This window comes from Dromiciops gliroides, chromosome 2, assembly GCF_019393635.1.
Source record: "Dromiciops gliroides isolate mDroGli1 chromosome 2, mDroGli1.pri, whole genome shotgun sequence".
NCBI classification, from domain to species: domain Eukaryota; kingdom Metazoa; phylum Chordata; class Mammalia; order Microbiotheria; family Microbiotheriidae; genus Dromiciops; species Dromiciops gliroides.
This window is the reverse complement of record NC_057862.1, coordinates 558,735,083-558,757,953: the sequence shown is the minus strand read 5'-3', so window position 1 is coordinate 558,757,953 and position 22,871 is coordinate 558,735,083. Positions and strand designations below refer to the sequence as shown.

Genomic DNA, 22,871 nt, shown 5'->3' with positions numbered 1-22,871 from the left:
GATTCAACCCAATAACCCTCTATCAGAAAATTCCTGTGGTGGTAGATAGAGGTTGGAGTTCTTTTAAAAAGTTAACACTGCTGATTTCATTCCACCAACCTGGAGTCAGGAATATGACTTCAAATCTAGCCTTTTAGTAGTTTAGTACCCAGGGCAGGTTACTTAATCTCTGTTCTGTTTTCTTATCTATAAAATGGGGATTATAATAGTACCCATTTATCTCCCAGATCTGTATTGAGGATAAAACGATTATGTTGCAAAGAGCTTTGCAAACCTTAAATGCTAGGTACTATATATAATCACATTTGACAGTGTTTAGAATACTGGATTTGGTGCCAGTTTTCAGTTACCATGTGATCATGGGCAAATTAGTGTTTCAGAGCCTGTTATCAGTAAAATAAAAAAACCTACTATTTTCACTACTTATCCCAAAGTATCATGAGAAAATTGTTGTTTCTTCCTTACCAGAACAAATAATCTCCCTTCTCCGTGCCCTGGCACAGGCTGTCCCTAATGCCCAGAAAGTTCCCTCTTATAGACATCCCTGGTTTCTTTCAAGATTCTGTTCAAACCCCATCTTCTGCTGGAGGCCTCCCCTTCTAAGGTTACCTTCCTTCTAAGTCATATGTATTTACATTTTATCTCTCCATTAAGTCATAAAGCTCTTTAGGGAAAGGACTAATTTGTTAGTTTCCTCTTCCTCCTTTGTTTTTATCCCCAGAGCTTAATAAATACTTATTGATATGTATTACCTTAAGAAACTGCTAATATTAATGTAGTGTTTTAAAGTTTGCAAAGCCCTATACAACCATGTGAGGTAGTGTTATTATCCCATTTTCCCAATGAGGAAACTGAGGTTAAAATAATTTGACCAGAGCCACACAACTCTTTTGTATCTCAGATGAGATCTGAACTTAGGTTTTCCTGATTCTAAATCCAGTCCTCTGGCTTTTATTAAATAACCAATTATTAGGGAGATCTAAGTTTTCTCCCCTTCCTAGTTCCTCATCTGAAGGACATTGTTGATGGATGAGATTGCCCAAAGCCCATGGGTACAGTAGCCTTTCAATCCTGGGTAGGAGTTGTTACTCCATCTAACTAGAGAACCTTACAAAGAATTTAAGGTGAATTCTGTGTTCCACTCAGGCAATCAGAAGCAGAGGTAGACCCCCTTTTTTCTAGATAAGGGCTGCTTAAACTTTTTTCACTCACTATCCCTTTTTGCCCAAGAAATTTTTATGCAACCCTGGGTATAAAGGTATATGAAAAATAGGTTTAAAAATCAAACATTTACTACCAAATTTTTCATGACCCCCCCCCCCCCCCCACACACACATTCAGTTACACAACTCCCATTTATGGGTCAGGACCCGCAGTTTAAGAAGTTTTGGTCTTGACTGTCCTGTAAGGGGGGGTGGGGGTGGGGTAGTGTGGATAAGAAATATTTCTCTGTAGAAGACTGAGTGATCAGTCACATCCCGAGCCTTCAATTAGAATAAGGCCACCTCTCATTATAATATTAATTCTCATTAACTGTTAACCAATCAGAGTTGATTGCTACTGTCAGAAACACCCACTCTTCCAAGGGCATATAGGATTCCATGGGATATTTTGTATTCAAGAATTCCACTGACCCCTTCTATTAGTTACTTGCTAGCATGATTACTTAAATTACCCAGAAACTATGCCTCTCAAACTTTTTATATACTATACCACTATGTCATTTTGCCTCTAAAAACAGGTGAGCTGAAGATGGACAGTTTTTACAAATGTTTATAAGCACTCAATGTTTCTATTCATCTGAGCTATACCCAACACACACACCCAACAATTTCTCTTAAGGAATTCTACAAATAAAAAAATCAAGATGTAACCCATTTTACATTTTAAAAATGACACACTAGTTCTTTAACAGGAAACAGTATAGAAAAATGAAAGCCTAATGGTTACTACTTGACAAGATGACATTTAAAATTTTTCTTGTGAATACCTAGTTATATAACCAGTCCAATCTTAGACATTTAAAAATTCTATATTTTGAAAAGACACTAAATATCTATAAAATGGATAAATTTGTGTTATAAAGAAAGCAATTTTATGTCCTTTATTTACAATCTCAATGCTAACTCAGCAATATTTTAAAGACATAGCATAGGAAAGATACAAGGTTCACCCCTGATAAAAAATACTGCACAAAAGTTTCCTAAGTCACAATAATTGTAGAGTAGGAATTTATAAAAAATAACAAAAACGCAACAACATGGAAAAAGTCAAGATTCACTCTCATCCATGTCTTTGTCTGGGTCTTGTTCTGCAGCATCCTTTTCTTGCTGCTGTTTCTTCCAAAGTTTGGCCATTGCCAGCAGTTTGAGGTTGGGCTGGTTTGCTGCATCTTCTGGAAAGATGTAATCATAATACTCTTCCCAGCCAGCATCAGACTATGAAGAAAGAAAGAAAAAATGCAATAAAACTATGCCTTAAATATCTAGGTTTCAGCCACTTTAACTAACTGGGACACTTTCATAATGCACAGTTCCAGTCTAACTAATTTTTTGGTAAAGGAACAACAACCTTGCTAGAGTTAATTGCCTAAAATTTGGGAGAGGCAATGTGGTTTATAAGTGACACAAAAACAGTGAATAAATATTCTGAGCATATAAGAATTTACCTATATTTATCAATCCCCTCCAATCACAATATCTGTAAGCTGCACATTCAATAAGCATCAAGTGCCTATTGTGTGCAAATCAAATTTTAAATTGTTATCTAGACTTAAACCTGTAAGTCTTTGAGATAAATATCAATTTTTTTAAAAATACCAAATGTATAGCAATCCTAGATTTCTAACTCTTACCCCATCTTCTGCCTGTACTTTTCTTCTCTTCTTAACTTTCTCCGGCATGAGTTTGTCCACTCTCTCCTTATGAGATTCTGTTCCAAATTCATCTTCAAAGTTTCGCCAGGATTCTAATAACATGAGTCTTTCTTCCTTCTCTTCACAGTTCCTCATAGTTTTGTTGGCTTCTTCATAAATTTTTCTGCATTTAGTTAAACTTTCTTCATTTCCCGAAGACAGCTCAAATTGGGCAAAACTGATCCATACCTGTAAAGAAATCATTATGGAATCAAATTAACTAGACAATTATAATCATTTAAGACAAAATTCTGTACAAAACAAGTCTTAATAATGGCACTTCCTGCTGCTTAACTCCCAGTTAGTTCTACCTGGAACAAACACACATTTTCATTTAGTAGTAAAAATGATGAAGTGATAAGGGCCCTGTGGCAGTGACCCAAAAGGGTCAGTTAATGTTACATAAATGCCATTAGCATTTTTTAAAGTTTTTTCAGAGTTGTTTGTCTTTACAATGTTGTTGCTATCCATCTCTTGACAGAGAGGTGATAAGACTCAAGATGCAAGGGACACATTTTTGGACATGGCCAATGTGGGAAATTGGTTTTGCTTGACTATGTCTATTTGTTATGAGGGTTTTTTTTTTCCTTTTTTCCCCCTTTTTTCCAATGAGAGGGAGGAAAAGAGAAAAGTCTGTTAATTGAAATTCTTTTTTAAAAAAATTATATAACTTGCCAACATGCCAAAAAATGTTACAGGTAAACTGTTGAGAAGATGGAGGTGTTGGACAAGAGAAACTAACTTCTCATAATATCCTCAAAAACAGCAACAAGATAGTTTTCAGAAATTAAAAAAACAAAAAACAAAAACAAATTTAGAATGGGCTTGAGTACTAACCAAAAGAAAAAATTATAGATGAAGAAAAAGATGAAAAAAATTATAGGAGCAGAAGAAGAAACAAACTCAATGAATTGATGCAATATTACTCTGGAAATATTCTTATATCTTCCAACCATAACAAGCTTGTGATGATTTAAAAAAATTTTTTTTTGGTGAGGCAATTGGGGTTAAGTGACTTGCCCAGGGTCACACAGCTAGTAAGCGTTAAGTGTCTGAGGCCAGATTTGAACTCAGGTACTCCTAAATCCAGGGCTGGTGCTCTATCCACTTCGCCACCTAGCTGCCCCTTGTGATGATTTTTTAATTAAATGTCGCTAAGTCAGTTCAATGTTATTTTATTTTTCACAGGTCACAACAATCTATTTGATGAAGTTAAAATTTCAAAGGTACTTGGACTATTCCCACTCTCCTTAAAAGCATTCTGGTATTTTATTTTATGTAAACAACAAAAATTTCAAATACAAGATTAAAATATTTTTCTAACTTAAAGACCATTGGCAAACGGAAGAATAAACAGAAAGCACACATACTTTAACATGTTGTGTTCGCTGCAGCAATCTCCGGTAAAGACTTCTTGTTTTGTCAGATTCTTCTTGTTCAATTTCAAAGTCAATATAGGATTTCCAAAGCACCTAAATAAAATAACTAAATGCCTCAGTGTTTAAACTTTAAAAAAATCTAAATATCCCTTAAGACATACTGACTAGTTGAGCAGCTACACACACACACACACACACACACACACACACACACACACACACACACACAGTATTTACTAATTATATGTAACTTAGCTTGATAGAAAGAGTATAACCAACAAATGTGGATAGTCATGTTTGCATCTTTTAGAACTCCTCAAATGATTAGCTCACCAGAGCAAAGAAATTCTGGAACAAGCTAAGGATCTATGCCTTTTCCTCTTTTTGACTTGAGGAAACAGAACCTTTCCTTCAGGAGAAGAAGGTAAGTACTTCTTAAACATGTTTGCCATCTTTTATATGAATCCTCAAGAATAGTAAAGTCCTGGCACAATAGTGGAATTATCCAGTTAAATTTCATTTTTGCTCCAGAATACACACATTTAAATGATCAGCAATATTTTTAGTAGTAAGTAATACTAAGAAAATGACCAAGATGTAATTATAATTGTAAGTACTTCACCTCTGGCATGTCTAAGCGTGGCTGGCTAATAGCCAACTCATATATTGCCCGGGCTCTTTCAATATCTCCAAGAATTGTCTCTAACTCGGCAAATTTGATCCATGATGTACAATTTTCTGGTGCAAATTCCAGGAACTTTTCATAAAGTTTCCGGCACCGGTCAAATTCTCGAAGCTGCAGCTCCAATTCAATGTAGACTTTAAACAATTTATTTTTGGGACACTTGCCAATAGAGGTGCCCTAGAAAATAAAATAAAAAGACCATGAACTTCTTAAATTCTCTTGCTGTTGCAAAACAATGGCCTGTGTGTCTTGGGGATTGTTCAGGGTGAAATGTGGCCTGTTCATTAAGCATTATAAACTATTCTCTTGTCCCATGGCATTAAAAACTTATCAGGCTGGCCTCTGATAGCAGGTTTAACAAGTACTCAAGGAAAATGGTCACATTCATTTGGGTATAAAATGGTTGCATTCTAATGAGTGCTTAATCCTTTCCTAGCTCATTTTGCTATTAGTTAACATTCCTTTCATGTTGTGAACTTTTTAAATTTCAGAAATAAGATAAAAATCTAAAATTGGATAAGGAGTTGTGGGTAAATGTTTTATTTCAAACTTTTTTTTTTTGGTGAGGCAATTGGGGTTAAGTGACTTGCCCAGGATCACACAGCTAGTAAGTGTCAAGGGACTGAGGCCAGATTTGAACTCAGGTCCTCCTGAATCCAGGGCCAGTGCTCTATCCACTGCGCCACCTAGCTGCCCCCCAAACTTCTTCTAACTGAATAATTACAATATAGTGTGAATCCAAAATGTATCTTAACTAAACTTAACTACAATTAAAATAAGTTTGCCCTTCAAAGAGAGCCAAGGAGGGAAGCAATTTTCATGGGATTATTAGAACTGAGTAAGAAACTGAGGCCCAATATTATCCAAGGTTGTAGAGGGAGTTAGGAGTAAAGCCTAGATATGAACTCAGCTCTTCTGACTCCAAAGTTTAATTTTTTTTTTGTTTTTACTAGTATTTTGTAGTTTACTCACTGATATCTAATATATAGTTTTCTATAGTTAAATGGGAATTAACTGCAGAAAATAACCATTTAAAAAAAAATTAGGAGAAACTATAAAAGTAGCTTTCAAACATGTCATTAGAGAGGCTGATCCTAATAGAGAAAAGGCAGTAACCTGTTGGTAGAGAAGATATACTCACATAGTACAAAGCAGAAGGCTCATTTGTGTTAACAGAATGACAGGCAGTATCACTGATTTTATTCAACTAGTAAAGATAAATCTTTACTCTGGTTTTCTCAATAATTTGTGGTCACTACAATATTTAGGGTGATTAGTGCATAATAAATTATGTTTCACAATCTCTTAACTTACCAAAGCTCTTCTGGCAAATGGCAGATTTTTCTGTCTTATTTCAAACTGGGCATACAGTAGCCATATTTTGGCAAATGTAAACTGAAAAACAAAAGCACAAAGACCCCTAACTTAAAGGACTGAATTAAAAGGCTGTTCCTCTGAAATAAATCCTGTGGAGCTAATGGTGGTGATGTACTTTGGTTACAATCAATCACACTATTATACAGTAGTAGCATTTACTACTTTAATACTCCAAAGCTCTATAATTCCATCAGTGGGGGTACTCCCTCTACTGACTCATAATGAACCCCTCCCCTCCTCAATGAGTCTGTCAACAAGCATTCATTAAGCAGTTATGAAGAGCCAAGAACTGGGGATACAAAGAAGGCAAAGACACAGGGTCCTGCCCTCAAGGAGTCTAAAGGGACATGCAAACAATGGAAGGCGATCTCAGAGGGAAGACACTAGTAGTAGGGAAGACACTCGGGAAAGGCCTCTTGAAGATGGTGGGATTTGAGCTGGGTCTTGAAGAAAGCCAAGAGGAAGTGGTGAATATTGAGAGTCATGTAAAGACCAACAACAAGGCAGTGTTGCTGGACTGCAGGAGATAAGTTATAGTCAAATTAGAAAGCCAGGAAGGGATGGGTTATTAAGTACTTGAAATGTCAAACGGAGGATTTCATACTTGATCCTGGAAGTAAAAAGGAGTCTCTGGAGCTGACTGAATAAGAGGATGACATAGGCAGACCTGTGCTTTAGGAAAAGCACTTTGGCAGAAGAGGACACACTGAAGCTAAGAGACTAATTGGCAGGTTAATCCAATAATCCAGTTGTGAGGTGATGAGAACTTGTACCAGGTCGATATGTGAGTGAATAGGAGGAGAGAGATATAAATAAGGGAGAGTATGAAGGTAGAAAGGCCAAATTTTGGCAACTGACTGGATATATGGAAATGAGTGTAAAGAGGAATCTAGGATACACTGAGGTTGTGAGCCTGGTTGACTGGGAAGATGATGGTACCCTTGATATTAAAAGGGAATTTGGAGTGGGAGATGATTTAAGGGGAAAAAGAATAAGTTCAATTTAGGGTACAATGAGTTTGAGATGTCCAAAAGACAATGCAAGACTGGAGCTCGGAATCAAAGTTAGGGCTAGATATATGGAACTGGGAATCACCTTCATGAAGATGACAACGGAAGCTATTTACCAAGTAAACAGGGTAAAGGAAGTAGAGAAGAGAGAGAAGAGAGCCCAGGATCTAGCCTTTGGGGATACCCATGGTTAGTGGGCATGACCTGAATGAAGAACCAGCAAAGGTATGCAAGAGAAGAGAGTGATCAATAGTGCTAAAGGCTGCAGAGTACATGGCCATAAAAATGATCACTCTAGTTAACCTGGTGATGAGCTTCTCCAAATTTAGCTAACCTGCTCCTTTGACCACAGAAATTAACTAAGAAGGAAACCTGGTCAAAATCACTATGAGGAGAAAATAATTGTTTTACAATAATTATTTACAATATTACAATACTTTTTCAGTCCTTGGGCTATGGCATAACAGAGAATTTCATAGACAAATTCAGGAGATAACATTGATTTACTCAACGAATATTTGATTTGTTCCCTAAACATGGCTCTGTTCATTCCATAGTCCCTCCCTGAACTGGCTTCTTTCTTGTGCCTTTCCTCCAATGTCCAGCTCCTGTCTGTGTTTCTTTCTTTGACCAATCCAGCCCACTTAGTCCCTATATAAATCATTTGGCAATTGGCAGACACCCCCTTGCACTGGTATTAACTTTTTACATGTGAATGTCTTATTTCCTCTAAGTATGTGAACTTATGGAGAACACGGACCATGTCTACTTCTTTGAAACCACCACACTGCCTGGCACTGTGCTATGATTCCAACAGTTAGTTAATAACTAAATTCATGAAAAGAAGAACTATATTTGTCAAAGCTAAAAAAAATTTTTAACCACCTTGGAATTTATTCAATTTAGTTCAACAACTATTAAGTACTTAAAATGTATGAGGCACCGTCTTAGAAGCTGTAAATAGATACAAAGGAGAAAAATGGCACAGCTATTTTTAGCCTACAATTTAGCAGGAAGTATAATGAACAGATGGTGATAATGCAAAATAGAATACAATAAATGTAGAGGGCAGGTCAGAGTGTCACCAGAGCCTTGAAAAGATTCAGTGGCTATTTCATAGAGGATGTTCCACCTGATATAACCCTTAAAAGGAAAGGACAAATGACAAAGATGTAGAGGAATGCCATTCGACACAGGAAGTAGCAAGTGAAAATGGGCAAAGGCAAGAGAAAATCGGCCAATATCAGGATGTAGGACTATAAAGTTTAGCTTGAACATAGAATAACGGAAAATAGCATGAAATAAAGGCTAGAAAAGTTGGCCAAAGCCAGAATACAAAATTCCTTAATGCCAATACAGTAGCAATGGGAAGCCATTGTGGTTTTTGAAAAGGTGTATGAGAAAGTATAAGTGTTAGCACTGTGGAGCTGGAGCTCAAAGAGGTTAAAGGCAAATATAAAGTTTTGGGACTCACTGGCTAAGTGAAGCCTTATGAATGAAGAAGATTGGCAAGGGAAAAAGAAGAGAAGGCCTAAAACAGAACCCTGAAGGACACCCAAACTTAGAGGAAGAACCATACCTTTTTGTGAGGAATCAGTTTCAAACAAGCTTGATATACCTGCCTGGTCCTTTCTGGATCCTATAAACAAAGAACAGAATCTATCAGGAAAAATATTAGTCTTTCTTTGCAGTAGATTTTAGTAATTTTAATTAAAATATACAACCCAAACCTAAAGTATTTTCAGATGTTTGTTTTCAAACACTGACTTCATTTATGATAAAAATAAACTACCTGAGTTTTTCTGAAGAGCCTTTTTCCTTATCAGCAGAAATAAAACTGTTCAGTATTCTCTGATCAACAATAAAATGTACATGTAAGTATACACATGTGCACATACACACAAAATTTTTTGCTCAGATAATCAGAATACAAACTCCTACCTCCATCTTCATCCCGCCCACCTGCATGCCAATCCCCCTCCCCCACCCCCAGGGGAATTTAACCAAATCACTGTTCTTGGATATATCATCTGATATGCAATTAAAGTAGAAACTTATAATTAAACTATGACCTTGATGAAAATTAATAAGAAAGCCCAAGAGAAACAATATATAATTTTTAAAAGTCTTACTTAGGGTGATTTATTCATTTTACATATCAAGTGGCATCATTACAGCTCAAGGAGAGAAGAGTACTTTGTGTGTTCTGCAAACAGGAAGGTTTTGAAATACTATACAGTAAATATGAAATTAACCATACGCCTGAAGGTCATTATATCTTATATATAGTATGTGCTTATTGGCATCTAAAGCTTTATTCTCCAATATGAAGAAGTCCAAATTTAACCATAGGGAGATGAGAAGCCATGAATACCCTACATGCAATTATTCCTGTTCTTTTTACCTTTGCTTCCAACTCTTCATAAAGTGCGTAGTTGATCCAGAGGTATATATATCGCTTCCAGTGCCTCTTCTCTTGGATTGGTGGCACGTTGGCGATGGCTCTTTCATATACCTCTCGCACAGTGTCTGGTTCCGCGTCACTTTCCACCAATCGCAAATAATCAAACCAGGCATCATAATTGTGTGGATTGGCCTAAGAAGAAAGCCAGTTTCATAATCCATCATAAACTACATTCTACCTCATTAAGAGGAGAGGTAGTGTTGAAGGACTTTCAAGTTACCCAGGCAACATGATCATTAACAGTCGGAATTTACATAGTAATTATTTCCTAAGGCTTTCGGAACACTTTTGAAGAATTCTGACTTTTTTTTCTTAGAAAATTCCTGAGAGATTTGACAAATAAACAAAGGTTAAAAAGGAGACACCTAATATCACAGAGCCAATGGATGGCAGAGCCAGGGCCAAAGTAGAAGTTGAAACTTTTTTTGCTTTGGTATTTTGAATAAGCAATATGCTATGAGGAAATTCACAGAACTTATGAGTTGGAAGAGACTTTAGGGGCTATCTAGTACAACCCATACCCAAAAAAGAATTTCCACTAAAACATATCTGACAAATGGTGATCTAGCCTCTGCCTGAAGATCTCCAGTGAGGGGAAACAACCATCTCCCATTCAATTTAGGGAGAGCTATTTGTTATTTTTTCCTGACACTGAGCTTAAAGTTGCTGCCTTAAAAATTCTATCCTTTGCTCCTGGTTCTGCCATTTGGGACAAAATATGCCAAGTGTAAAAGCCCTATTCCACATGAAAGTCCTTCAAAACTTGAAAATAGCCATCGTGACCACCTTGAGTATTCTCTGTTCTTTCAACCAATCCTCACATAGCATGGATTCAAGGCCCTTGACTTTCCTGATTGGAATCCTCCATGGAGTATCCAGCTTATAAGTATCCTTCCTAAGCTGGGGTACCCAGAACCTGACACTATAGTCTAGATGTGATCTGTTTAGGACAAAAATCCAGTGGAACTACTGCCTTTTTATTCCTAGAAATGACACCTCTCTTACTTTGGCCCAAGATCCTAATAGGTGTGTTTTGGTGGGGTTTTTTTTGTTTCTACCATATAATACTTTTAACTTATATAAAGTTTGCAGTCCACAAAAATTCTCAGATCTTTTTAAGATACTGCCAGCTATGACTCCCTTACTTTTGTCTTGGTGATGTCAATTTCTTTAACAAGTTTTAATGGTGCTTTTTGCTTTTACATCAGTTACTGGTAAAATGTCATCTGCTCACCTTCCAGAATTGAATTTTCCCTTGTTATAAAGAATTAAACAAAAACAATGGATATAGAGACTGGGTCTAATAGCATATGCAATAGTGTACTCTCAAAGTCTCTGCTGAAAGGAAAGTTGTTGTGATTATTTTGAGTTTAAAATGGAACTATTCTGAACAAGTTGTGGTATATGAATGTAATGGAATACCATTGTGCTGTAAGAAATGATGAGCAGGCAGATTTCAGAAAAACCTGGAAAGACTTCAGTGGACGGATGCTGAGCAAAGTGAGCAGAATCAGAAGAACATTGTACACAGTAACAGCAACATTGTGTGATGATCAACTGTGATAGACTTAGCTCTTCTCAGCAGTGCAATGATCCAAGACAATTCCAAAGAACTCATGATGGAAAATGTTCTCACATCCAGAAAAAAGAACTATGGAATTTGAATGCAGATTGAACCATATTGTTTCTACTTTTGTTTTTTTCTTTTTTGAGGTTTTTCCCTTTTGTTCCGAATCCTTTTTCACAACATGACTACTGCAGAAATATGTTTGATGTGATTGTACATATATAACCTATATCAGATTGTTTTCTGTATTGATGAGGGGGGAGGGGGGGGGGAGAAAAATTTGGGACTAAAAATCTTATGAAAACAAATGTTGAAAACTATCTTTACATGTAACTGGAAAATAATAAAATACCTTTATGATTAAATTGGACCTATTAACAACATATTAGGAGGGGATGGAACTGCATCTTTGGTAGAAACAGCAATTCAAGCACTTAAGGTAAAAGAAGAGATAAGGAATTTTCCCTTTTTAGAATTAGTTTCAGAAACTTCTTTGAATGGAAATCAACAATTGAGATTATATGCAGTACAAAAGATCATAGAATTTAGAAAGCCCTTTCAGACCTACTTTCAAAAATCACTTTAAATGTATTCAAATTCAATAAACATTTCTTAAGTATCTATACTGTAAAAAACACCATGCTAGACAAGACGCTTGGTATACAAAGATGAAAAATGAGATAGTCTTGCCTTTAGGGAACTTAAGATACAGCAAAAGGATGTAAGTGGACTCAACATTTACACCAATAATGGTAATACAATTTAGAAAATGAATAAAGGAGAGGTCAGAGTCAAGAAAGAGTCAAGTTAAGAAGGGTCAAATTTATCATCTATCTTGTCGAGTAAAGAAGGTTTCATTAAGTGTCACTATAGATAGGCCTTGAAGAATACCATATGTTAGAGCAGAATATAGAGGGCAAATACAAAATAAATAGAAAGTAAATATAAGGCAGTTAGGGAGGGAGGTAGGGCACTAGTACCTGGGGAGGTAAAAGAAAGGTTTTCAGCAGAAGTTAGAATTGAGCTACCTCTCGAAGATAGAATAGTCTATGAAAAAGAGGTGAGGAGACAGTACATGCCAGCAATGGGGAATGGTCAGTGCAAAGGTCCAGGGACAGGATATAGAGTGCTATGTGTGAAGAACAGAGAGAAGGCCTTTTGGGCTCAAAGTGTGAGGAAAATAATGTATAACGAAGTCAGAAAGGTAAGTTGGGGCCAGGTCATGAAGGTTTTAAAAGCCTCTAAAAATTTGAGAAAGGGAATGACATGGTCAAACATGATCTTAAGGAAAACACCTTTGACTGCTGTATGAACACTGTATTAGAGAGAGGAGAAACCTGAGGCAGGGACATCAATTAGGAGGCCATTGTAATAGTGCAGGCAAGAAGTGGTTGTTGTATGAAAAGAAAGAAGGGGTTGGATATGAGTTAGAAATGCTAAGATGTGGAAACTGATTGGGTATGTGGAATGGGGATCCAAGGACGATGCAAAGGTTATAAACCTGGGAGACTAGAAGATGGTCACTGCTTGAGAGAAATAGGAAAATGCAGTAGAGAGTTGATGAGTTGTTCTGGGAATGCTGACTTTATCTTCTCCAACCCATCCTCCACAAATAATAAAATACTATTACTAAAGTAAAAGTCTGACTATGTCATTCTCCTACTAAAAAAATCTCAGTCCATCCATATAACTCGTAGAATAAACTACAAATTCCTCAGTCTAGAATTTGAAGCCCCTGTGGTTCCCACAGATCTTTCCAGGTTTATTTCCTATTACTCTCTTAGACACACACTAGATTTCAGCCCAAACCATGTTATTACTTCTACCTGAACTTGACATGTGTGTAGCTCTGAGTCTTTGTCAAGGTACTCCCATGTCTAGCACATACCTCCTCCTTGCCTTCATCCTCCTAGAATCCCTGCTCTCTTTTTTCAAAGCTCAGCTCAGGCACCACCTCCTGAAGCTGTTAATGCTCTCAGCCTCCCAAAATTATTTGGTATTTACTGTTTGTGTCTATGTGGCATCACCTGAAGAAGTACAGTACCTCAAAGCAGGGACCATTTCTTCAGATCTGAGCATGTCACCCTTACTCTGTAAACTCCAATTGCTCCCTACTGTCTCTAAGATGAAATATAAGTTCCTCCATTTCTTTGAATGCCCTTCACAAACTGGCTCCAAACTCTCTTTTCAGCTTGTCTGTCACTCATCCTCACACAATCTCTAAGCCAAACAAACTGGCCACCTCCCTGTTCCTCACCCAAGCCATCCCATTTCCCACTTGTATGCCTTTGTACTGGCTATCCTCTGGGCTTGGAATGAACTCCCTCTTCACCTCTTGCCCAGAGAGTCTCATCCTTCCTTCAAGACACAACTCAGAGATTACTGTCTACTTGAAGCTTTCCCTGATTCTCCCAACTGCTAGTGCCCTATTCCTCCAAACTACATTGTAACTATTTCCCCCATATTTATCCTGTATATGTTTATATATGTAACTGTTACTCCTCTATTAGAATGTAAGTATTTTGTGAACAGAAATCGCTTCAATCTTTGGATTTGTATCCCTAAAACCTTTCATGGTGCCTGCCAGACAGTAGGACCTGTGTCAAGATAATGGAATGGGGTAGATAATGGGATTTAGCAGATACTCAAAGGCCCACTTGGAGATTAATCTAAACTGACTGAATTAAGTGAGAGTGATTGATGGCTGATTAGCCTACTTCAAGTTAACTAGATTGTAAGCACATCTGGCTAGCTCTTAAGAAGGTATTGTTCTCAGAAGCTAAAAACTTTGAACTTAACTCAAGACCACCTTCAAGTCCAGTGAACCAATGGATTTGAATGACACCAACCAATCAGCTTGAAGAACCTCCCATTTCTGGGAGGAGGACACGAAGGAGGAAGCTGACGCAGGCGGAGGACTTCTGGCTCTTGGGTTCAGGACATTGGCTTGGTGGCAGGACTTCAAGTGGGTGATTAGGCAGGCTAGGATTTCCACGCTATAAGGAATCTGATCTCAATCTTTCTCTTTAATATCTTTTAATAAACCCTTAAAAGCCTAAACTCTTGGTTAATTTATCAGTGATTTTAGCCAGTTTCCCCCAAAAACTGGAGGGACAGATTAGAACCCACATTTAGAATTTTAAAATACACAGACCATAATAAAGGTCTGCTTGACTGACTTTGGTCTCTATATCTCTGGTGCCTAGGTCAGTTCCCTGTATATAGCAGATGCTTAAGAAATGTTCCTTGAGTTGAACTGAATTGAGGAGGATCAAGAAAGAAGAGGTGGTCATCAGTGTGAAATGGTATAGGAAGGTCAAAGAGGATGGAGATGAAGAAAAAGGCCATTGGATTTGACAATCCAAATTTTGGCAAGGAAGTTGGTGGTGACAGGAGCAAAAAAAGCAGTTTTAGTAGAGTGGCTAGTTAGCAAACAAACCAGACTGCAAAAGGTTAAGAAATGAAAAGGTGGTAAGAGAATGGAAGTGATGAGAGTGTAGATTACTTATTCTTCGTAGAAGCTGACAAAGAATGGGAAGACATAGCTTAAGAAGATAAAAGATTGAAGACATTATTTCTTGAAGTATATGGGGGTAAGCATGGCTGTAGACAGAGGGGAAAGAACCATTAGAAAGTAAGGGACTGAAGAGGTTGGGGACAAAAAGAGGGGGTGGTTAATGGAGGCATTTATTGGGAGAGAATGGAGGAACAGAATGAGGTCAAGGGCACAGATTAACTTTGGCAGGGACAATGTCTTTGAAATTCTCCAGTGGTAGAGGAGGATGGCATAGGAGAAGGTTTTGAAGTTTTAACGAGGGGATTTATGACAGTTGACTTCCAAAGGACTTAAAACTTTTGATTCTATAAGGTAGAACTAAAGGACTGTGAAATGAAGTTTTGAACAGTTGCTAAGGTAAATGTGAAAGAGAATCACTAAGAATAAGCAAAAACATTGCTGTAGAGTAGCAAGGGCCTGCCTGCGGAAGGTAGACAGCATGAATTATTAGCTAGCAATCAATCCAGTACCAAGAGTTTCATGATTTCCTTCAATACTACAATGCTGCTTGGGAAAAAACAGGGCAGATATTACTAATACAGGTACACTCACCTTCACCTCCTCTTCATACTGAAATCTCCGTTTGCTCACAATGATGTCTTCAATACCTCGCCTATCCCCAAATTTCTTTTCAAAGATTGTGTAATTTTTAAAGAGTTCTTGGGCTTCCTGCTTTGAAATCCTGTCCAGGGCATATTTGTAGATCACTCGTACCCTTTCAAACTATAAATAACAAAAGCTTTAATTGGAGTGCTAATATATTTTAACAATTATTTCTTATTTAAAATAACTAAGAATTTATGTGATATATAATTTTTAAAGAATCAGTTAAATGCTGAGGATTAAACATGACCCAAATTATGTATTAATGCAGGATTCTTTTCTTCAGTAACTTCAGTTGGGATGCTCTCATCAATTACACACAATAATCTACGAACTTAATGCCTCTAAATCTTAGCAAACCGTCTTTGAGTTGCTTTGGCCAAGAGAAAAACATTACCAACTGATAGTGGAAGCTAGGCTTTTGGGAATAAGCCCCTAAATTTAGGTAGGCTGATCCTTAGAAGACAAGCATACAAGATAGTTACCAAGCTTAAATAGAAAACCCTTCCAACTCAATAGGATCTGTAAGAAGTTGTGCTTTGATAGCAAAGTCTCTGCCACAAGCACCACCGTGCCACCAGCCATTAGAGTAGGATTTTAGTGGAAGCCTGCTGCCAGATTAAATCATGTCTTCACAACATCAGTCAAAAGCTGGAATATTCCTCAATTTTCTATGGACTAATATACAAACTTCTTAACCTAGCATTCAAAGCACTTTACAGTCTATCAATCTACTTTTCAAGCCTTATTTTCTACTATTCCCCTTTATGAACCCTCCAGTCTAGGTCTAAACACTTCAGTGTTTAGCAATCTTACCTCTTGCCTTTGCTTACTCTAAGTCTACCCATCTCTCCACAGGCCCAGCTCAAGTGCACACCACCCCCACCCCTTGAAGCCTTTCCTCTCTAACCCAGTCCTCAATGATCATTTTCTCCTCTGATTTCCTATAACTCTTACTGTCTAAACTACTTCCTTCTCTTTAGTGTAGAGATGCTGACAGCATGCCTTACTGAAATAACAACTTCTAAAAAAGATAAGAATAACACAAAAAGCATATCTATTTACTAAGTACAAAAAAGTATATAACTTTATAAGTCTTTCTGGCACAATATACAGAAACTGCAAGTATACTTACTTCTTTCTGATTTTCTTCAAACTTTGCAAAGGCCACATAGAGATGTTCATCCATATGTTCATCTCCAAAGAATTCCACAGCTCTTTCATATACTTTCCTTGCATGAGCAAAGTAGCCATGTTTTTCTTCAAAGCGAGCATACTTGATCCAATTCTTAACGTCAGGGTGCACGAGGACAAGTACAGAGGAATTAAGGAAATGCTAGCCAGGATATCAATGGAAATCTTTTATAAGTCTGATCACTAGTAGAACCTAAATGAAATAACCAAAACTCACAAAATACCTGACTATGTCTTAGGGCATGATTTCTTAACCTTTTTTGGGACAAGGATTGCTCCACTCCATTCCTTGCTTTTGCTGACTGGAAAAGCCTATGGATAGACGCCTCAGAAATGTTTTTTAATGCCCCGAATAAAAGACATAGTATTAAAAACCTTTTATATTGGGGCAGCTAGGTGGCGCAGTGGATAAAGCACCGGCCCTGGATTCAGGAGTACCTGAGTTCAAATCCGGCCTCAGACACTTGACACTTACTAGCTATGTGACCCTGGGCAAGTCACTTAACCCCCATTGCCCCCCCCCCAAAAAAAAACCCCTTTTATATTGAAATGCAATTAGAAGAATATTTTTTTTAAGTTCATGGACTTTAGTTTAAGAATTTCTGCTTTAAGAGAGAAAACCCACCATGGATTTATCATTAAACTTAAAATATAAGCAAAAAAGAAGACCAAGAACGACAGAATGGACTCATTAAACAAATGTAAGATTTTTCTACTATGAATCTGAGAAAAGCAAGACTGTGTGCAGCACTTGAAGAGGGACTGTCTTCTGTCCAAAACAGCATAATTGGTGACATACAATAGTGGTTTATAGCTGAATGTTCAAATCCTAGCTCTGCCACTTAACTAGAAGATGCTGGGCAAGTCACTTTATTTTTATGAGCATGTTTCCTTATCTGTAAAATGGAGATGATGATAGGGATAGTACTATCTATATTACTAACCTGTTTTACAAGGTTACCTTAAGAAAAAGGTTTTGTAAATTACATGCTAAACAATCACATTATAAAAAGAACAGAAATAAAATGAATGCCATGACTATACCACTGAGAATTACTCAGAAATGTTTTGCTTTGGCTTAAAAGAGCACCATCTTCTAGTAACATAGAGGTTACAGGTACATTTATCCCTTCCATATCACAGGGCTTTAAGGGTGTGGCACCCCCACAATCTGGAAAATCCTTGTAAAGATTTTTGTCCCTCCCTTCACACCAGAGAAGAACTCTGAATTATTATAGTATTGAAAGATGAATTATACTGATATTATACAATACTATATACATACTTTATACATTTCTGGGTTTCTAAACTTTTTCCATGTCTTCTGCAAAACTCCCCCAAAATTCCCATTTAATTTCTTATGCCAAATCATCATGATATATCAAAAGTTGTGAGGTGGAAGGGATAACTATATAAAATCTGTATCCTTAACTGCTTACCCAGAAAATAAATACTACCAATATGAGCAACTGACTAAAATCAAATCAGAATAAAAAAAAATTTCAAAGGATATATCTTTCATAAATGCAACGTGCCCGATCCACTTCTTTATATCTCAGTTCAAAGTTAATATAGGAATGCCAGGCTTGCTCCTCAGGCTGCCATTCCATCCAGCGTTCAAATACTTGCCGACCACCAGCAATATTTCCCAACATCTCCTCCATATAAGTGTATTTGTACCTGTAACAAAAGCATTCCAAGATAATAACTGAAGTCAAAATTATTTAGGAAGAAATAAAGCTTGGAGATTTTTTTTTATTAATTCACATTTTAAATGAGATGATGACTTAAGGCTTTATTGTCCAAAAGATTAAATAATACAATACTATCTCTGATTAAAATATTACCTTCCAGAAAATATCAAATATTCCAAATGTAGGTGGTTAAAAATATGTGTTTCAATAAGCAGTTCTCTTGTATAAAAAGTGTAATTAATTTTGTTAATTTACCAACCTACATAAAAATAAATCATATTGTCATAACCTTACCAGAACTGGTTGACCCGGGGAAGAGTTGTGATGGCCCGATCCCAGATATTTCGGGCATGATTTACTTGACGATTCTTCATTTCCATTTCTGCATATTTTAGCCAGAGGGTGATATTTCGATAGTCCACATCTAAGGCACGCTCGTATATGGAACGGGCCCTGTAAGGTAACATTTGGGGGGGAAAGGTATATAAAACTTGACAACTATATTTCATGTAACTCTCTGAAATACCTTAACTCAATTGAAATATTCATCTTATTAATACAAATGTTTTAATAATGTCTTGTACTTATGCAACCAACATTTTTCAAATAATTTTCAAATCTATTAGCTTATTTCATTTCCACATATGAAATGATGTTCTTTTATGTGTTTTACCTTTGAATTTCTTTTAGACTCTCTTCCCATTGTGCGTATTTTATCCAGTTACTAATCACAGTTCTATTCTTCCTTATATTGTCCTCAAAAGTCTGGTGGAAAGAAAAAAGAGTCAACCCAAATAAAACCAATTAAAAGCAAAATTATACTTTGTTCAGTTCTTAGATTAACAAAAGTAATTCATTTAAATTTAATTCGTAGACATCACATACTAAAACCTTTGAAGAAAGAACCTATGAAGGGAGATAGGTACTTTGAAAAAATTCTTATGATGTCAAATTCCATCAGGATGTCAGGAAGCAAAATAGCAGAATACATCCAATCATTAATTTTAAAAATCTTAATGTCAGGGCAGCTAGATGGTGCAGTGGATAGAGCACCGGCCCTGGAGTCAGGAGTACCTGAGTTCAAATCCGGCCTCAGACATTTGACACTTACTAGCTGTGTGACTCTGGGCAAGTCACTTAACCGCAATTGCCTTACAAAAACAAACAAACAAACAAACAAAAAAATCTTAATGTCTATACATTATAATCATGGTAATACCTAAGCAGATTCTACCTGGCACATACTTTCTTTAAAAAATTAATATAAAAATAACATTAGCAAAAACATTCAAAATTAGGAAGATATTACATAAAAACACAGCACTTAATAAAATACAACCAAACAAACTGCTGGTGCATTTAAAGAAGGCAAAGTATGCAGAGTCTCTTGTTGAGAACATATCCCATTTTAGTTACCACGTCCTCTATTGTTTAGAGTCTTAACCTTTTACAAAATTATTATTATAATCTCATTCCTTTAGTGGACTAAGTTTTTTTTTTCGTTGTAAAAGAGAAGAGACAAGAAGAAGATTTTACTTTTTTAGGCAAAAATCTAGTTGGCTAATGATTAACTGTGACAAAATTAATGTCCTCAAGAATCCATGGACTATTGGAATTCATTAGTGCCAGAAAAATCACTGGTTTTAAGGTCAGCCTTAGCTATGTGCTCTGGATTAAGTCTCTTAAAGTTTCAGAGACTCAGTTTCTCAATCTGTAACATGAGAACAACATTGGGAGCTAGGCAGCACAGTGATTTGAGTTTAGGAAGATCTGAGTTCAAAGTTCACCTCAGATAGTTACTAGCTTTGTCATCCCGGGTAAGTCACTTAATTTCTAAGTTTCCACAACTGAAAAATAGGGAGACATTAGCACTTTTCTCTGAGGCTTATTGTGAGGATCAAATGAGATCATAAAGTGCCTGGTCCAGACCCTGACACAGAGTCAGCTTTTAATAAATTCTTATCCCCTCTTCCTTTCCCACATATTACCTATTCCACAGGAGTTTGATGAGGAAAGCATTTTGTACATCTTCTATGTCAGCTATTAATAATAATATCCATCTTAGTCTCTCTAACCACAATGCATGAGAAACTTCTCAATAGCTTCTGGCTTACAGCCTTACAGTCCCACCTGCCCCAGGAGGACAGGAGTATCTTTTTACTCACCTTTCTTTTCCTTAGTTTATAATCATTTAATTCTTCTTCATCTGTGATCTTCTGTTGAGGAGGTGGGGGCAGAAGCTCAAGCTCTCTTTCTTTAGCTTCTCTCAAAAGCTGTTCTGCTGTGATCTGTACTTCAGCAGGGGCTTTGTTTTTCACCTTCAAAAGGAAATTAATTTATCTTTGGTATCTGCATTTTTCACTAGATCATTTCAAATCAACATCATTTCCGTAATCCCTATCTGTATGTACAACATACACATACGTTTTGGGAACATATTACAAGATACACTATTTGTGAGATTATAATATATAATTTATGAAACTATAACATAATACTAATAGAATAGAATACTTTACTGCTTCTACCTTAGATTTGTCTTAAGGGAAAGTTTACAATAACACAAGTAGCAGTACATACTTGTGGCTTTGGATAAAAATAAATTTTGATCCTCAGGAAATACTCTGTAAGTCTGATATGATATTTCAATTTTTTAAAAAAAATACATATCGCATGTTAGTCAAGTTATAAAGAACCTTTATTTATATGACACTTTCTTCTTCTTCTTAAAGTCATAAATGAATTAAATGGATACACATACCTATGTCTAAAGCCATATTTAAAAGAGGAACGAGAAGATGTAAATCCAAATACCAGCTGTAACCTCAAGCAGGACCTCTGAGCCTATTTCCCTTAGCTATAAAATGATAATGATAGTATCCCTACTACTTCCATTGTGAGGATGAAGTAACATAATGATATAAAAACACCTTGCAAACTCTCAGACGGAAGGAAATAGGTTTGAAAGGTAAACTTTCTGATTTAGTAGGAGGGGGAGAATAAGTTCACTCTGAATGGAACCGATCGGCTTTCTTTGTTAAGATGATGAGTATGGGGGCAGCACCATGGCGCAGTGCATAAAGCACTGGTCCTGGATTCAAGAGGACCTGAGTTCAAATGTGGCCTCAGACACTTGACACTTACTAGCTGTGTGACCCTGGGCAAGTCACTTAACCCTCATTGCCCCCCTACCCCCAAATAAATAAATAAAATAAATAAAAAAGATGAGTATGGGGAACAAACTGTTTTGGTTTGGTTGCAAAAGTTCTTGTGTGCTTTCACACTCTACAAGAGAAATACACCGAAAAAGAGCTTGAATGGTGTCTTGTAATGTTTTAGACCCAAGAGCTGCTTCTATAATGACTTCGTATTTGTGATTTTAAAGAAGTGAAAGTAGATTCAGTACTACTATGTGGAAAATACCTATTAGACATAATGGAAATAGACTTTAGAGCCCAAAGGCCATCACACATTTCCTGATGTTTATATGCTTACCCCCCAAATGAATATTACTTGACACAAGTGAGGTTGCCGATGCCAAAGAACTGACTTACTGATGCTTACACACGTGCAAAACCAATAAGCTCCAGTAATTCAGTTCTTGACATTTGATGGGTGGGGTCGCAAGTACAGGGCTTTAAGGGCTATAGATTCTTTCGTCAGAAGATTAATAATTACACGTTCTATGTGTTTACGAGCTACGAGGAACACATTTAATGGTATTTAGATACTGTTGACGCTCAATAAAGTTATTTTGTACTGGCATAATTTTACTCTAAAATAACTTCGCTGGGGGCAGCTAGGTGGCGCAGTGGATAAAGCACCGGCCCTGGATTCAGGAGGACCTGATTTCAAATCTGGCCTCTGACAATTGACACTTGCTAGCTGTGTGACCCTGGGCAAGTCACTTAACCCTCACTGCCCTGAGAAAATAAAATAAAATAACTTCGCACTTAGTAAAGCCCCCAGGCCAGGCTTCTCCCCGAAGCTGGGAATTAATGAACGTTTGCTGTTCAAGAGGCACGCTGCCTACAGAGGGTCCCCATTCACAGATGCTTTCTTCACATTCCCTTCCCGGCTCCAGGGACAGACAGTATTCCACGAACAGGGAGCTGTCCCTTCGTCTCCCGACAGGAACGACAAAACACCATTAACAGCCTTTCTTTCTCCCTTCCCGTCCCTCATTAGCGGAAAATCCTGGCGGCCCCCGACGGGTCACCCCTACCTTTGCCACTTTGGGGATCCGTTGCTTTCCGGCCGCGGTAGAGGCTGCCATGTTTGCGTGGACTGGCCCGCGACCCCTTCAGAGTCGACTCCAATCCGTAAATTATACTCTTTAAGCTCTTTGAAACTGCTCCTAACTCACCTCCCGCCAGCTCAAGACCCAGAAAACAACTCGGAGCCGGAAGTGGAGACGGAACTGTCGTA

At 37.1% G+C, this 22,871-nt stretch overlaps 1 protein-coding gene across 1 annotated transcript; it reads right to left on the bottom strand.

The window, feature by feature from the left end:
• Positions 1-2,072: 2,072 nt before the first annotated feature.
• CRNKL1 (crooked neck pre-mRNA splicing factor 1) lies at positions 2,073-22,851 on the bottom strand. The gene is made up of 14 exons (XM_043989527.1): positions 22,669-22,851; positions 20,609-20,761; positions 19,117-19,208; positions 18,738-18,896; positions 18,263-18,429; positions 16,691-16,869; positions 15,505-15,675; positions 9,770-9,961; positions 8,945-9,004; positions 6,293-6,373; positions 4,916-5,155; positions 4,285-4,386; positions 2,855-3,103; positions 2,073-2,438 (listed from the first exon to the last, which is right to left on the bottom strand). Exons 1-14 carry the CDS (start codon positions 22,717-22,719, stop codon positions 2,271-2,273), a joined length of 2,064 nt encoding a protein of 687 aa, XP_043845462.1. The 5' UTR covers positions 22,720-22,851; the 3' UTR covers positions 2,073-2,270.
• Between the last annotated feature and the right edge of the window lie 20 nt (positions 22,852-22,871).